General features: G+C 46.1%; 1 protein-coding gene across 7 annotated transcripts; it reads left to right on the top strand.

Moving 5' to 3' along the window:
- Positions 1 to 242: 242 nt before the first annotated feature.
- On the top strand, positions 243 to 17,957 carry LOC121573695 (dnaJ homolog subfamily B member 5). 7 transcript variants are annotated; one of them, XM_041885873.2, is made up of 5 exons: positions 394 to 448; positions 937 to 1,061; positions 1,935 to 2,187; positions 2,722 to 3,395; positions 15,732 to 17,957. In XM_041885873.2, exons 3-5 carry the CDS (start codon positions 1,977 to 1,979, stop codon positions 15,963 to 15,965), a joined length of 1,119 nt encoding a protein of 372 aa, XP_041741807.1. In that variant the 5' UTR covers positions 394 to 448; positions 937 to 1,061; positions 1,935 to 1,976; the 3' UTR covers positions 15,966 to 17,957. The 7 variants fall into 7 exon arrangements, with proteins under 7 accessions (XP_041741840.1, XP_041741849.1, XP_041741807.1 ...); XM_041885880.2 differs by having other exon boundaries at positions 405 to 470; XM_041885906.2 differs by lacking the exon at positions 937 to 1,061 and having other exon boundaries at positions 243 to 448.
- The last annotated feature ends 99 nt before the right edge of the window (positions 17,958 to 18,056 follow it).

Below are 18,056 nucleotides of genomic sequence, written 5' to 3'. Positions count from 1 at the left end.
TGCACAATATACACACACTGTCCCAGCCTCTAGAACCATCCACGGGCATTGGATACATCTGCCAGCCAGCCAGACAGAGAGAGAGAGAGAGAGAGAGAGAGAGAGAGAGACTGTTTTCTTTTACAATGGAATCCCAGCTCTCTCAAACAGAAGCAGAGCTGGAGTGTAGACTAGACTAGCCCTAAACTCCATTCCTGGGAGCTCAAGTAAACCAACAACTCAATGAGTGGATGGATGATTTAATGGATTGGATAAATTGATAACTGAATTCAATCAACTCCTCAGTGCAACAAATTATTGGGAGGGTACGACCGATTGGTGGGCGGGTCCACCGTGGCTGACAGTGCGCATTGAACAGTCCACCGGCAAAATACTCAGCTGTCGCGCAGAGGAGCGGCGAGGGACAGTCAGTGAAGTCCAGAGACAATCACTCGGACACCGTAAGACGGTACTGGACTAACTTACTGAAAGTAGGCATAGTTATAGACTTTCTGACCGGGGCCAGTTGGCTATCAGGCTATTTCAGTTTATGGACAGGCATTTGATTTCTTCACTGCAGGACTGGCCGTTGTGTTATAGTCTACGTACGCAGTATTTCTCCTTTGATGTTTTACATTGGAAGTGGAAATCAAGTGATGAAGGTCTATTTAATTGAACATCACATACCGCATAACTACCATATGTGATTTGGAGTCATTGATGGATTGGCAGTAATACGGGGTTTTTGGTTTTATTCATTGACGTCAGAGCGTTCTACTGTTTGGTCACCGGCTATTTCAGGTTAAAATTAGCTTTTTGGTCTTCATTTAAGGTTAGGGTTGGGCGTAAGGTTAGCAGTGTGGTTAATGTTAGGGCTATTGTAGAAATAGGCGGGGTTTAGACATAATTAAGACTTTGTGGCTGTGGTAGGCCAACTAGTGACGACCGCTATTTCAGAACAGGTGAGCGATTGAACTGACGTCACAAGATAAAGACTCGAGCGGGATACCCCGGCGGGAGAGAGGAGAGGGACGGGGACATGTTCGTCTGATCTGCCGATTTTCAGCTGAAAATTATCACTGGTAGGAAACGTTTAATTTCGTCCCTCATCTAGTGTTGTTTTTTCTCCCCAGCGCCGGCTGCTGTCAGTTTCCACGGCTGTCATACGCTAATTAAAGCCCATGGAATATGCTGTGTTGCGCCTCTCCGGTTTCTGCATTTGCCAATCGATAGGTTCGATTAACACACAGAGAGTCGTTATTGTCTCTGGTGGAACAGCAACTGCTCATGAAATTCGGTGCTGCGCGGATCGACTCTAAAGCAAAGCTGTGGTGACCTGTGTGGTTTCTTTGTCTCGCTCTCTACGGTAGAGATTCACGGCAGTGTGGGTAGGTTATTTTGGTTACATGAAAAACAGAAACAGAAAAGCACCTAAATAACAGCCGTACATAGTCTACCATATGTTGTAGTTTATTCAACGACGCTCGCAGGGAATGTAGGTAGGAGACTGTCGACACTGACAGACGCATGGTCAGTGTCATATTCAACAGCACTGCAGTTTCATGAGGCTATAGCATGTAATGCCTCTTTCTCACACTATGTGCGTGTGTGAGTGTGTATACCTGTTGTGCTTTAGTGTGTGTAGTAGCAGATTGAGTGGTGCCAGATGGAAGGAAATTCCTCACATGCACTAACTTTTAGCTTTTACTACACTGCCATGGCAACACAACCATACTACATTACTATAGCAACATGGCAAGTTCCACAAATATATCTTATCTCAATGGGGAAAATACTTCTAGATTCATTAGAATACTCACCTATTTACTTACGTAGGTGTGTGTGTCTCACCAGAGAGTCATGCTGGTGTGGATCAGTTTGTCAGCCATAGATGTTATAAAACCCTGGGCATCCCTAACCCAGTAACCTTTCTCACACTCTTCCTCTACCTCCAGAGAGCCAGGTGTGTGTTGGGGGGTCACAGAGAGGTCGTTGCCATGGGGAAGGACTACTATAAGATGCTGGGTATCCCTAAGGGTTCTAACGAGGAGGAGATCAAGAAGGCGTATCGCCGCATGGCACTGAGGTTCCACCCAGACAAGAACACAGACGCCAACGCAGAGGATAAGTTTAAAGAGATCGCTGAGGCCTACGAAGTTCTGAGTGACCCCAAAAAGAGGGTAATCTATGACCAGCTAGGAGAGGAGGGTAAGAGAGAGAGGCTCACTATTCTGAGAGTGTGGTCGGTGTGATTATTATAAGTGTCATAAAGTCATCTATCTTTCTGTGTGGATCATTGTGTGATAGAGCGAGAACACTGAGCAGACTCCTTTCCTTATTTAGCTATCCCCCAGCACCTCACCCTTCTGCCTCTACTGTCTGACAGTTTACCAGTCTAACTGTTCTCTCCTGTCTGACCAGGTCTTTCCACAGTGTGTTTCCATCTCTCAGAAAGGACTGAATCCATGAGGTGGCGGAGATAAGAATAGCAATGAGGTGGTGTGTGTGTGAGTGTGTTAAGCCCCCCCCCCCGATCCCATGGGAACTCTCTCGCCCATGTGGGTTCTCTATGACTTCTGCTCATGCCTCCAGGGCCTCCGCTCCTCAAACTCCCTCCTACCTGCTGTAAACAACACTAAAACTCTACAGAGGAGGAATTAGACTACATCTCCATGTGGGTGGGTGTGTGTGTGTGGTGAGTGTGTACTCACAGCCCTCTCTCCCTCCCTCTCTGTCTGTCAGGTCTAAAGGCGGGGGGCAGTAGTGGTCAGTCTGGGGTTCCTGGCGGGTCGTACCACTACACCTTCCATGGGGACCCCCACGCCACCTTCGCATCCTTCTTCGGCGGCTCCAACCCCTTCGACATGTTCTTCGGACCGCACCGCAACCACCACAACCACCATAACCGCTCCAATGGCTTCCACTCTAAGGTCCACAACAACCACAACGACCATGACATGGAAACTGACTTGGATGAGGATGACCCCTTCGCCTCTTTCACACATTTCGGCTTTCCCGGGGGGGTCAACGGCATCCCTGGCCATGGCGGAGGCAGGAGGAGGGGGGTGCAGTCGGAACGTCTGGGGGGGTCCAGGAGGCAGCAGGACCCCCCGGTGGTCCACGAGCTGAAGGTGTCTCTGGAGGAGATCTTCCATGGTTGCACCAAGCGGATGAAGATCACCAGGAGGAGGCTAAACCCTGATGGCAGGAGCAGCCGTACGGAGGATAAGATCCTGAACATTGTGATAAAAAGGGGATGGAAGGAGGGCACCAAGATCACCTTCCCTAAGGAGGGGGACGAGACACCAGAGAACATTCCAGCAGACATCGCCTTTGTGCTCAAAGACAAAGGACACACCAACTTTAGGAGGGACGGCTCCAATATCATCTACACCTGCAATATCAGTCTGAAGGAGGTAGGATCGGTCTGTCTGTCTGTCTGTCACTCTGTCTAACTTTCTTTCTCACAAAGCCTCTCTCCACAAATACCTTCACAGAAAACTGTCTGCCTGTGGCATTGCTTTGTCCAGACTACAAAACTCAATTTTTCTCTCTGCCTCTCTTTCGCTCTCCTTCTATCCACAAATACCAGACAGAACACTCACACAGAACTGGAGGCCTGTGGTATTACCCTGTTCAGACAATAGGATTTAACAACAACTATTTTACCCTACACAACACTCACTGTGTCTATTTACCTCTCTAGGTTTTCACAAGGGAAGTGTGTGTGTTAATATTATTTTAGTAAGTAAGGATGTTCTAATAAAGTGCATCAAAAGTCACGTCTCTCTGTCTTTCCTACTCTGACTCAGCGCCTCAGGCACCTCTAACAGCAGTACACTGGTGTTCATGTTTCTAGCACTAGTCTTTGGGCAGTGCCGGGAGATGTCTGTGTGTGCAGTTAAACATCAGTACTGCACCTAAAAGGAACTGTTCCTCTAATGAATACACTACCTAGCTCATCACATCCCTCCAGTTTCTCTGTGAAGTGAGCTGAGCCCAAGGTGGGCAGACTGAGTGCTGTGCAGAATGTATCTCTGACACTGCAGTGTGAGTGTGCATGGAGGAATGTGTTATCCCTGTGTGACAGGGCCACTCACACTCTACCCTGTCCTGCCTCATATGTCTTCCTTTATGATAGCTCTTTTAATGAGCACAACAGTCGTTATAGTGCTAACTAAGTCGTCTACTGCTAAAACAGACAATGAAGCATTTATACACTTAGACAGCGCTCTCTTTTTCTCTCTCTTTCTCTCTCTTTCTTTCTCTTTCATACACGCACACACACCTACACACACACAGAGAGAGAGAGATAGAGAGAGAGCAGGATTGTGGTGTGAGGGTGGTACTCTGACAGACAGTTTATTTAATTAAAGCTCTATTCATGTGTGGTCACTAAGCTCAGTTGTGACCAGCCTGTGAAATGAAACACTCTTTTATAGTTCCAATATAGCTGCCATTCATCTGCTGCCTGTATTAATGGGCTGGCTAATAACAGATCCTCGAAAGGTGCTTGTTGTGTACATATTCATTTACACAAGGAGCTCAGTGCTCAGATGGGCATGTTAACCAGTAGTCCTATCTTACTTCTGTCATAAACAGTTATCTTAGTGTCACAAACTGCCATAAATGTTTTAGTTATGAGATAGTTAATGCAGCTACTATAATGCATCCAGTAAAGACAAAGGCAGTCCAGTTCAGTTGTTGGAATGTGCAGTGTTAAATGACATAGTTGCTGTGCTCCGGAAATGCACAGATTTAGTATGCTAACTTAGATCCAGGGAAGGACAGAGACCGGAGTGAGAGGTGGGGAGGGAGGAATGGGAGTTGTTGGAGGGAGAGAGTATTGGGGAACTGGGTCATCTGAATTAGTATCCAATACAGCTTAATTTCTACTGCCAGGGAGCTCTGCTTCCATCCAGCAGCTATGGGAGGTATAATTACATAGTTCTGGCACTGGGCCTCTGTTGATTGGCTGGCTCGGTTTATATACTCTATTAGCTATGCTGGTTGATTTTAAACTCTCTGTTAGCTATGCCGGCTGGGTTTTGGCCCTATGATAGCTTGGTTAGATCCTACAGTGCCTTGCAAAAGTATTCAGCCCCCTTTTCGTTTTTCCTATTTTGTTGCATTACAACCTGTAATTTAAATTGATTTTTATTAGGATTTCATGTAATGGATATACACAAAATAGTCCAACTTGGTGAAGTGAAATGAAAAAAATAACTTGTTTCAAAAAATTATACAAAATAAATAACGGAAAAGTGGTGCGTGCATATGTATTCACCCCCTTTGCTATGAAGCCCCTAAATAAGATCTGGTGCAACCAATTACCTTCAGAAGTCACATAATTAGTTAAATAAAGTCCACCTGTGTGCAATCTTAAGTGTCACATGATCTGTCACATGATCTCAGTGTATATATACACCTGTTCTGAAAGGCCCCAGAGTCTGCAACACCACTAAGCAAGGGGCACCACCAAGCAAGCGGCACCATGAAGACCAAGGAGCTCTCCAAACAGGTCAGGGACAAAGTTGTGGAGAAGTACAGATCAGGGTTGGGTTATAAAACAATATCTGAAACTTTGAACATCCCACGGAGCACCATTTAAATCCATTATTAAAAAATGAAAATAATATGGCACCACAACAAACCTGCCAAGAGAGGGCCTCCCACCAAAACTCACGGACCAGGCAAGGAGGGCATTAATCAGAGGCAACAAAGACACCAAAGATAACCCTGAAGGAGCTGCAAAGCTCCACAGCGGAGATTGGAGTATCTGTCCATAGGACCACTTTAAGCCGTACACTCCACAGAGCTGGGCTTTACGGAAGAGTGGCCAGAAAAAAGCCATTGCTTAAAGAAAAAAATAAGCGAACACTTTTGGTGTTCACCAAAAGGCATGTGGGAGACTCCCCAAACATATGGAAGAAGGTACTCTGGTCAGATGAGACTAAAATTGAGCTTTTTGGCGATCAAGGAAAACGCTATGTCTGGCACAAACCCAACACCTCTCATCACCCCGAGAACACCATCCCCATAGTGAAGCATGGTGGTGTCAGCATAATGCTGTGGGGATGTTTTTCATCGGCAGGGACTGGGAAACTGGTCAGAATTGAAGGAATGATGGATGGCGCTAAATACAGGGAAATTCTTAAGGGAAATCTGTTTCAGTCTTCCAGAGATTTGAGATTGGGATGGAGGTTCACCTTCCAGCAGGACAATGACCCTAAGCATACTGCTAAAGCAACCCTTGAGTGGTTTAAGGTGAAACATTTAAATGTCTTCGAATGTCCTAGTCAAAGCCCAGACCTCAATCCAATTGAGAATCTGTTGTATGACTTAAAGATTGCTGTACACCAGCGGAACCCATCCAACTTGAAGGAGCTGGAGCAGTTTTACCTTGAAGAATGGGCAAAATTCCCAGTGTCTAGATGTGCCAAGCTTATAGAGACATACCCCAAGAGACTTGCAGCTGTAATTGCTGCAAAGGGTGGCTCTACAAGTATTTACTTTGGGGTGGGGTTAATAGTTATGCACGCTCAAGTTTTCTGTTTTTTTGTCTTATTTCTTTTTTGTTTCACTTTTTATTTATTTAGCATCTTCAAAGTGGTAGGCATGTTGTGTAAATTATATGATACAAACCCCCAAAAAATCAATTTTAATTCCAGGTTGTAAGGCAACAAAATAGGAAAAATGCCAAGGGGGGTGAATACTTTCGCAAGCCACTGTATGCTAGCTACATTGGCTGGTTTCAGTCCCGATGTCCTACATAGGCTTTAGGTCTAAAAAATAACAGGCCCAAAGTTATAACATCTATAGAAGAGACAGGAATGCCAATGGGGGAGGTGTTGCTATATATATTCAGTCATATTCCTGTAAATCTTCAAATCACATTTTATTGGTCACATACACATATTTAGCAGATGTTATTGTGGGTGTAGCGAACTGCTTGTGTTTCTAGCTCCAACAGTGCAGTAATATCTAACAATTCACAACAATACACACAATACACACATCTAAAAGTAAAATAATGGAATTAAGAAATATATAAATATTAGGACGAGCAATGTCGGAGTGGCATAGACTAAAATACAGTAGAATAGAAAATAATACAGTATATACATATGAGATGAGTAAAGCAAAAATATGTAAACATTAAAGTGACTAGTGTTCCATTATTAAAGTGGCCAGTGATTCCAAGTCTATGTATATAGGGCAGCAGCCTCTTAAGGTGCAGGGTTACGTAACCGGGTGGAAGCCGCCTAGTGATGGCTATTTTACAGTCTGATAGCCTTGAGATAGAAGCTGTTTTTCAGTCTCTCTGTCCCAGCTTTGATGCACTTGTACTGACCTCGCCTTCTGGATGATAGCGGGGTGAACAGGCAGTGGCTCAGGTGGTTGTTGTCCTTGATTAACTTTTTGTCCTTCCTGTGACATCGGGTGCTGTAGGTGTCCTGGAGGGCAGGTAAATTGCCCCCGGTGATGCGTTGGGTAGACCACACCACCCTCTGGAGATCCCTGCGGTTGCGGGTGGTGCAGTTGCCGTACCAGGCGGTGATACAGCCCGACAGGATGCTCTCAATTGTGCATCTGTGAACGTTTGTGAGGGTTTTAGGTGCCAAGCCAAATTTCTTCAGCCTCCTGAAAACTTGAGCATGCATAACTATTCACCCCACCCCAAAGTAAATACTTGTAGAGACGCTTGTGCGCCTTCTTCGCTTTTGCGCCTTCCTCACACTGTCTGTGTGGGTGGACCATTTCAGATCGTCAGTGATGTGTACGCTGAGGAACTTGAGTCTTTCCACCTTCTCCGCTGCGGATTGGGGCGTGCTCCTTCTGCTGTTTCCTGAAGTCCACGATCAGCTCCTTTTATTTTGTTGACGTTGAGGGAGAGGTTATTTCCTGGCACCTCACTCTCAGGGCCCTCACCTCCTCTCTGTAGGCTGTCTCGTCATTGTTTGTAATCAGGCCTACTACTGTTGTGTCGTCTGAGAACTTGATTGAGTTGGAGGTGTGCGTGGCCACGCAGTCATGGGTGAAAAGGGAGTACAGGAGGGGGCTGAGCACGCACCCTTGTGGGGCCCCTGTGTTGAGGATCAGCGAAGTGGAGGTGTTGTTTCCTACCTTCACCACCTGGAGGCGGCCTGTCAGGAAGTCCAGGACCCAGTTGCACAGGGCGGGGTTCAGACCCAGGGCCCGAGCTTAATGATGAGCTTGGAGATCCTCTTAGAGAGGATCTCATGTCAAATGCTGTTGAAGTCATATGGCTACAGGTTCACCTGCCTATTATTGTGGGAAGTTACTATAGACCACCTAACAGTCCGTATCTGGATAATACGTGTGAAAATGTTTGATGGTGTATGTGATATTAACAGAGAGGTATACTTTCTGGGTGACCTAAATATTGACTGGTTTTCATCAAGCTGTCCAATCAACAACAACAACAAAAAAGCTCCAAACTGTAACCAGTGCCTGCAATCTGGTTCAGGTAATCAGTCAACCTACCAGGTTATATACAAACAGCACAGGAAATAAATTATCCACGTGTATTGATTACATCTTTATTAATGCTGCCGAAATCTGCTCTAAAGCAATATCCACACCCATCGGATGTAGTGATCATAATATAGTAGCCATATCTAGAAAAAAGTACCAAAGGCTGGGCCTAAAATTGTGTATAAGAGATATACAAGAAGTACTGTAGTGATTCCCATGTTGAAGATGTAAAGAATATTTACTGGTCTGTTGTGTATAATGAGGAGCAACCAGATGCCGCACTTCACGCATTTATGACATTTCTTCTTCCAGTTACTAATAAGCATGCTTCCATTAAGAAACTGACTGTAAAAACTGCAAAATCCCCATGGGTTGATGAGGAATTTAAAAATTGTATGGTTGAGAGTGACGAGGCAAAAGGAATGGCAAATTAGTCTAGCTGCACAGCCAATTGGCAAATATATTGTAAATTGAGAAATCATGTGACTAAACTAGACAAAAAGAAGAGGTTAAGTGTTCAGAGATATAAAGGATTTTAGTAAAAAGCTTTCGAGCACCCGAAATAATAAAATGTTGGGCAAGAAGGCAAACTCAGCTCCATCCTTCATTGAATCAGATGGCTCATTCATCACAAAATCCTCTGATATTGCAAACTACTTTAATTACTTTTTCATTGGCAAGATTAGTAAACGTAGGCATGACATGCCAACAACAAACTGTGAACCTTCATATCCATGCAGAACTGACCAAATTATGAAAGACAAGCATTGTCATTTGGAATTCCATAAAGTGAGCGTGGAAGAGGTGAACAAATTATTGTCTATCAATAATAACAAACCACCTGGTACTGACACCCTGGATGAAAAATTACTGAGGATTGTACCAGACTATATTGACACTCCTATTTGCCATCTCTTCAATCTAAGTCAACAGGAAAGTGTGTCCCCTCAGGCCTGGAGGGAAGCAAAAGTCATACTCTTACCCAAGAATAGCAAAGCACCCTTTACTGGTTCAAACATCCGACAAATCAGCCTGCTAGCGACCCTCAGTAAACTTTTGGAGAAAACATTTGTTTGACCAGATACAATGCTATTTCACAGTAAACAAATTACAACTGACTTTCAGAACATTTATAGGGAAGGGCACTCAACATTTACGGCACGAACACAAGTGATTAATGATTGGCTGAAATAAATGTATTCATTTTGTTCGATTTCAGTGCAGCTTTTGACATTATCGATCATGGTCTGCTGCTGGAAAAACGTATGTGTTATGGCTTTACGCCCCCTGCTATATTGTGGATAAAGAGTTACCTGTCTAACAGAACAGAGGGTGTTCTTTATTGGAAGCCTCTCCAACATAATCCAGGTAGAATCAGGAATTCCCCAGGGCTGCTGTCTAGGCCCCTTACTTTTTTCAATCTTTACTAACGACATGCCACTGGCTTTGAGTAAAGCCAGTGTGTCTATGTATGCGGATGACTCAACACTATACACATCATCTACTACAGCGACTGAAATGACTGCAGTTAGTTTCAGAGTGGGTGGCAAGGAATAAGTTAGTCCTAAATATTTCTAAAACTAAAAGCATTTCATTTGGGACAAGTCTGTCCATAATAAAGCGCTGCTCTACCTTAACAGCACTATCAACAAGGCAGGTTCTACAGGCCCTAGTTTTGTCACACCTGGACTACTGTTCAGTCGTGTGGTCAGGTGCCACAAAGAGGGACTTAGGAAAATTGCAATTGGCTCAGAACAGGGCAGCACGGCTGGCCCTTGGATGTACACAGAGAGCTAACATTAATAATATGCATGTCAATCTCTCCTGACTCAAAGTGGAGGAGAGATTGACTTCATCACTACTTGTATTTGTCAGAAGTATTGACATGTTGAATGCACCGAGCTGTCTGTTGACTAGCACACAGCTCAGACACCCATGCATACCCCACAAGACATGCCACCAGAGGTCTCTTCACAGTCCCCAAGTCCAGAACAGACTATGGGAGACGCACAGTTATACATAGAGCCATGACTACATGTAACTGATGCAAGCAGTAAAATTTGATTTAAAAAACAGTTAAAAATACACCGTATGGAACAGCGGAAACTGTGAAGCAACACAAACATAGGCACAGACGCATGTATACACACACGATAACATACGCACTATACACACACGATAACATGGATTTTGTGTTGTAGATATGTGGTAGTAGAGTAGGGGCCTGAGGTCACACACTTAATGTGTTTTGAAATCTGTTGTGAACGTATTGTAATGTTTTTTAAATGTATAACTGCCTTAATTTTGCTGGACCCCAGGAAGAGTAGCTTCTGCCTTGACAGCAGCTAATGAGGATCCATAATAAATACAAATACCTGTTTCGTTTTGGTTGTTGTCAGTGACTCTTTGTTAGTTCACCCTTCTGTTTGAGCGACATTTTTAGTTTTCTTGCTGGGGAACGAAACAACACACACATTCAGTGGCAGCGTAGTGATGCCTGGAGCAGCGGGTATACTTTAATTTTGTTAAATTTTTTCCAAATGGCCCGTCCGGCGAAGGAAAGGTGCCCTGTGTGAAAAATTATATGAGAAACAGTGACATACACTCTGACCTAAAATGATACATCCCATATTGGTTACCCTTTCAAGTCAAAATCATTTTTCCTGTTCCTTAATTGTTTCAAACCTGGATGTTTTACTTCATATTATGAGGCATGTCTTACCTTGCTTCAAAGTAGCCTATAGGCAAACTCCCACTATAGAAATGTGGAGGCAATTATTTTATAAAGACTCACTGTCACGCCCTGACTTATGGGACTCTAGTATGTTGAGTCAGGGTGTGGAGTTCTATGTTGTTATTTCTATGTTCTCGTTCTAGGTTGTGTGTTTCTATGTTTGGCCGGGTGTGATTCCCAATCAGAGGCAGCTGTCGCTCGTTGTCTCTGATTGGGGATCATAATGTAGCCTGTTTGCATCATTAGTTGTGGGATCTTGTTCCGCGTATAGGCTTGTATTGTGTTTAGCCTGAGGACTTCACGTTACGTTGTTTTGTTGTTTTGTTCGTGTGTTTATTTTGATTAAATAAACATGTATGCATTTCACGCTGCGCCTTGGTCTGACCCGTCCTTCAACGACCGTGACAGAAGATCCCACCAAACACGGACCAAGCAACATGCCCAGGAGCAAACACCCTGGACACAGGCAGGGAAGATTTGGTCTTGGGAGGAGATATTTGCGGGGAAAAGACCATGGGCGAAGGTAGATGCCCAGGCAGGAGAGGAGCAACGGCAACACAGAGGGCGCCGGCCAAGGAGGAAGCCCGAGAGGCAGCCCCAATAAACATTTTTTGGGGGGCTAAAGGAGTGGTCGGGGAGCAAGAGAGAAGAGCCCCGACCACTGCACCCGGTGGGTTTCCAGTTTGAGTCCCTACGACCATGGGAAGAAGAGTGGGAACAGTTTTATACTGAGGAGTCGGAGGATGACGACGACGATGAGTTTCTGTTCTCTAACTCGTGGGGGCTCCCGGAGGAGTCCTCACTGGAGGAGGAGTGCCGAGAGAGAGAGAAGAAATCGGATCTGCAGGGTAAGAGAGGAGGCCACCACATTACGGGGGCTGATAGTAAGAATAGAGCGGGAGAGCTCCATTCAAGAGGAGGCACTGCAGGAGGCTTGTAGGGAGAAGGAGGAAGTAGATGCACGGAGAGAGGAGCTGGTTAGGCAACATAAGGAGCGTGGGTTAATAGAGGAACCCATGTATGCAGAGATACGCACTGTATCGCCAGTACGCATGCACAGCCCTGTGCGTTCTGTGCCAGCGCCCCGCACGTGTCGTGCGAAAGTGGGCAGCCAGCCAGGACGGGTTGTGCCGGCTCAACGCTCCTGGTCTCCAGTGCACCTCCAAGGTCCAGTATATCCTGCTCCGGTTCTACGCACTCTGTCACCAGTGCACCTTACCAGTCCTGTGCGGCCCGTACCTGCTCCTCGCACCAAGCCAGTGGCGTGTGTCCCCAGTCCGGTCCGGCCCGTTCCTGCTCCTCGCACCAGACCAGTGGTGCGTGTTCCCAGTCCGGCCCGGCCCATTCCTGCTCCTCGCACCAAGCCTGTGGTGTGTGTCCCCAGTCCGGCCCGGCCTGTTCCTGCTCCTCGCACCAGACTAGTGGTGCGTGTTCCCAGTCCGGCACGGCCCGTGCCTGCTCCCCGCACCAAGCCAGTGGTGTGTGTCGCCAGTCCGGCCCGGCCCGTTCCTGTTCCTCGCACCAAGCCAGTGGTGCGTGTTCCCAGTCCGGTACGGCCCGTTCCTGCTCCTCGCACCAAGCCAGTGGTGCATGTTCCTAGTCCGGCCCGGCCCGTTCCTGCTCCTTGCACCAAACCAGTGGTGCGTGTTCCCAGTCCGGTCCGGACGTTCCTGTTCCTCGCACCAAGCCAGTGGTGCGTGTTCCCAGTCCGGTACGGCCCGTCCCTGCTCCCCGCACCAAGCCAGTGGTGCGTGTGTCCAGTCCGGCACGGCCCATGCCCGTTCCACCGGTGCCTGCTCCACTCCGGAGCCAGAGCAGTCCGCTCCACCGGTGCCTGATCCAGCTCCGGTCAGCGGCTCCGCTCCACCGGTGCCCAGTCCAGCTCCGGTCAGCGGCTCCAGTCCAGACTCAGACGTCAGCTCCTCTCCAGGTTCGGGGTCTCCCACACCAGGGTCCAGACAGGGCTTGGTACATTGTGGGAGGAAGGAGAGGGGCAGCAGCGCGCCAAGGTCCAGACCAGACCAGGGGCGCAACGGGGAGGCTGAGAGAATGTGGTCGTCACGCCCGGAGCCGGATCCGCCTCCGAGGCGGAATGCCCACCCGGACCCTACCCTGTTATGTCAGGTTTGTGCGGTCGGAGTCCGCACCTTTGGGGGGGGGGGTACTGTCACGCCCTGACTTATGGGACTCTAGTATGTTGAGTCAGGGTGTGGAGTTCTATGTTGTTATTTCTATGTTCTCGTTCTAGGTTGTGTGTTTCTATGTTTGGCCGGGTGTGATTCCCAATCAGAGGCAGCTGTCGCTCGTTGTCTCTGATTGGGGATCATACTTAATGTAGCCTGTTTGCATCATTAGTTGTGGGATCTTGTTCCGTGTATAGGCTTGTATTGTGTTTAGCCTGAGGACTTCGCGTTACGTTGTTTTGTTCGTGTGTTTATTTTGATTAAATAAACATGTATGCATTTCACGCTGCGCCTTGGTCTGACCCGTCCTTCAACGACCGTGACACATACTCATATGCGTCAACATTTTAAGCTAAATATTCCGATCTGTTCCATCAGCCCTATTAATTGACATGGCATATACCTCCACTACACTACTTTGATACGTATCAGTGGGGATTATGAAGTGAGTACACACAATGCCCACTGAAAAATAAGTGGGTATACCTGCATATACCCTCCAATACACCACTGCACACATTGTAATGTTGTAGTATTGTGGATTTTATATTGTACATTTGTAATAATAATGTAATAATGTCTTGGAGGATGTATTGTTTTATTTATGATGTAGGCTTTTGTGTTTTGCTGTGATGTCATTGTTTTAACCCTGTTTGGACCCCAGGAAGAGTTGCAGCAGCTAATGGGGATCCTAATAAATACTACACTGAACAAAAATATAAACGCAACATGTAAAATGTTGGTTCCATGTTTCATGAGCTGAAATAAAAGATCCCCGAAATTTTCCATATGCACAAAAAGCTTATTTATCTCAAATTTTGGCCACAAATCCCTGTTATGGGCAGGCATAAGCTATGGACAACGAACAGAATTGCATTTTATTGATGGAAATTTGAATGTACAGAGATATCGTGACGAGATCCTGAGGCCCATTGTAGTGCCATTCATCCGCCACCATCACCTCATATTTCAGCATGATGACGCACGGACCCATGTCGCAAGGATCTGTACACAATTCCTGGAAGCTGAAAATGCATTCGGTGTCAGTGTGGAGAACAGGAAGGAAACACACACACACACGACACCCCATCCACACTTAGCAGGCTATCGCTAACTCTAGCTGCAGAGCTTTAAGAGGAAGTTGACATTACAGAGAGATATGCTCTATGCATTGGCTAAGACAACATATGCATGTGAAAATGCTTAGGCATTTGTTTTTGGATACCTTATATTGGGGGGTGAGGGGGTTGAGGTCGTGGGGATAGTAAACACTGGATGGGGCAGCTGTCAAATGGGACTGTCGACACCTGATTGGGCAACTTGTAAGTACTAAACTGGAACATGCAATTAAAAAGTGTCCTGTTATTGAATTGGGACTGGAAAATTGTAGGCCTACTGCACTTAATCAGAGTTTGCACTTATTAGGAGTGGACTATATTATTCTGGTGCTCCCTTGTCTGAGCTGAGGCTTATATCATTAAACTGGCCTTAGGTTAGCTGTCTGTGTGCCGCCAGAGTCATGGCAACCTGTCTAGGTTAGGGTTGGAGTTAGTATGGTGTGCTGCCTGCTCTGAGTAGGAGTTGCAGATCTAGGATCAGTTTAACGTTACTCTTACTAAATTTTAAACTTGACAATTAGGGTGCAAAACTGACCTTAGATCAGTGGCTATGGGACACTTCATCCTACTTCTTTGGGCGCTCAGGTTTCATTCCTCGAATCCCATTATGTTTCTCACTGCTCTCCCTGCATTCAATAGGCACTGTGATAAGGAGACGAGACTGTGTGTGTCCCAGCCCCTCTGACAAACCGTCCAACTATTTACGACCTCAGCTAATTCCTGTCTTACTTCATTAGCTCTAGAAATGAGACCACACTCTAAAATTATCCCCCTGTGCACTCTATAACCCCCCAACCACCAACCCTATACACAAACCACACACTGGGAAAGACTGGGAAACTTGTTTTAGTGTCAGAGAGGGAGTGATCCATTGTAGCTGATGATGTCATTCTGTTCTGCTCAGGGTGCCTCAGTGCCAAATCCAGCTGAACATGTGTTCTAGACTGCTGAACTGGAACAGATACTAGTGTTCTACGTCCATAGTTCCCGAAACACATGTTATCACCTATCCTTAATCACTGAATTAACAACATATTACTATGTTGTTTTTCATGTCATCATCGGGTGTGAATAGAACAAATATGTGCAATGCCTTGATTTCCCAGAGGAACGGATTGAAGAACACTGTTGTAATGAACCAGTCATATAGTAAACATAGTGAACATGTTTGTGTTATATGATACAGTAGTAAACCCTCTCATATCCCCCCTCCCCCAGGCGCTGTGTGGCTGTACGGTGAACATTCCCACCCTGGATATCCGCGTCATCCCACTAACCTGCCATGACGTCATAAAGCCGGGGACGGTAAAGCGGCTGAGGGGGGAGGGCCTGCCCCTCCCTAAGAGCCCCACCCAGCGCGGCGACCTCATAGTAGAGTTCACGGTTCGCTTCCCAGACAGGATCCCTCCCCAGTCCAGAGAGATCATCAGAAAACACCTGCCCCAGTCTTAGGACAACACCCCACCTACTCCCCCACGGACTCATTACCCCCCTCTCCACCCCAATACCTACCCCCCACCATAAACACAAACACACATCGTTTTTACCAGTTGAACCCATCCCCTCCTCCCCCATTTCAAGAACTCACTGTTTCTACCACACAACGTTACACGGAACGGCTCAGCGCGGCTTTGGCTTTTACCAGAACTTATTTTCTTAATGCTCTTTTTTCTACAGATTTATCAAGGGTTTTATACGTTGTCGTCGCCCCTCCCCCCTCCCCTACCCTCCCCCAGAGGACAGTTGAAAGTGGATTATTTTATTGTTTATCTACACCCAACCAGCAGCTTCAGTCTGTGCTCCCCTGTTTTAACCCAATAAACTGTTTCTAATGTTTAATGACGCATCATGTGTGAACTGTGTAGGTTATCTGCTGGACAAGGCCACTGCTACTACAGCAGCCACTACCCCCACCTCCTCTCAGTGCCTAACCATTAACATAGATGTATAGTTTGGCAAGCATGTCTTGAGATTTGGATTTGCTTGTTATAATCAGCACTCAGTGCAAATGAGCATGTAATTGTTGTGGAAGGTTTGGTTTTAACATGGGGGACAGTTTGTTGTATTTCTATGTCTGATCCAGACCACCTGAATGGCGGAGACCCCCAGCAGCCCAGCTGTGTGTAGTCCACTATGGGTCATCATCATACACAAAAAATGTATGCACGCATGACTGTAAGTCGCTTTGGATAAAAGTGTCTGCTAAATGGCATATTATATTATATATTTATATATTGGTACCTCAGGAGGTTCATCCAGGCCTGTCATCTATAGGTGCTTTGCTCCCTGTGGTGTCTGTGTCCCAGAGGGAATGACTGTGAGTCATTAATAACTGCCTTTAAGCTCTCCACGACTCACTAACTGAGGGACTGGTAAGTGCCTTAACCTGAAGACACACACACACACACACACGACTCCCCCATACCTACAGAAGCCCTATGTATCTATCTGAAGTACCAGGGAGGCACCCGGATTCATACTGAATGTGAATAAATATTGTAATGGCTGATACAGTGTCCACAGGATGAACACAGAGAATATAAAGACACATTTCTATGAACCTTTATAATAGGTTTTGTAAAACACTTTCAATGTAAACCTGCCCAGAGAGTCATGACTGTTCTGCTGTGGGTAGTGTACTGGGAGTGACACTGTATGCAGTGCTTAAAGTAATGGAGTGAAATAGATGCTGGTACTCATTTTGGGTGCCGGTACTGTTAATATTTAGGAGCAGGAACGCCGCAATATTTTAAAGCCGATATTCTATAAGAGGTGCTGCTACTCAAGCAGTAACAAATGTTAGGGACTGGTACTCAGTACCAGTGTGTTCCAGCCCAAGTCAAGCACTGACTGTTTGGGTGCTGCAGTGATCCATCTGTACTGTTTGGGTGCTGCAGTGATCCATCTGTACTGTTTGGGTGCTGCAGTGATCCATCTGTACTGCGCTGAGGGACCTATCAGTCTGGCACTGGTAACATCATACATCTATTCAGGACTATCAAATGGAGACCCTTTTCTTGGTCCACTTTTTGCCACCTGTAATATGTTTTTTATTGAAAGAATGTCTACAGTATAGTGGACATTGAAGGAATCTGTAAGGACAAGTTGATACTGTAGTTGTTGTTCCCTGCCTATAGGTAGTGCCAAAAGCGTGTTCCTGTTCACACAGCCAAGAGATACACAACAGACACAGATAGAGAGTGGCAAAACTCTAAGGAATTCAATCTGGATCTAATAATGATGCCTGTCAATCAGAACAGCCGCAGGGTCTCTGGGCTATGTGATGGGTGTGGGGCTAAAGCAGGAAGTGAGCATTGACATGGTGCTGTGTGAGAATGTGTTTTTACCTGTGACTGAGTGATTCTCACGGTTTCACAGCTTCTGTACTTTTGACAAAGTTTCTCATGTAAATAGAATTTTACAATGACAATCAATAAACCCAGTACTGAGCTGTGTATGGTCCTGTGTGTTTATGTGAGGAGTTATTTGTAGCCTACCCCCACTCTACTGCTTTCACCTATCCATCTCTCCCAGCTCTGTGGT

This window comes from Coregonus clupeaformis, chromosome 18, assembly GCF_020615455.1.
Source record: "Coregonus clupeaformis isolate EN_2021a chromosome 18, ASM2061545v1, whole genome shotgun sequence".
NCBI lineage: Eukaryota > Metazoa > Chordata > Actinopteri > Salmoniformes > Salmonidae > Coregonus > Coregonus clupeaformis.
Note: the sequence above shows the minus strand (reverse complement) of the source record. Positions and strands in the feature narration are given on the sequence as shown.

What these genes read in the sequence shown, in the direction of transcription:
- LOC121573695 (XM_041885906.2), top strand. Translation starts at nt 1,977, where the DNA reads ATGGGGAAGGACTACTATAAGATGCTGGGTATCCCTAAGGGTTCTAAC. An exon ending in TGACCAGCTAGGAGAGGAGG is followed by an intron (nt 2,188 to 2,721) that starts GTAAGAGAGAGA and finishes TCTGTCTGTCAG; the next exon opens with GTCTAAAGGCGGGGGGCAGT. An exon ending in GCAATATCAGTCTGAAGGAG is followed by an intron (nt 3,396 to 15,731) that starts GTAGGATCGGTC and finishes CCCCTCCCCCAG; the next exon opens with GCGCTGTGTGGCTGTACGGT.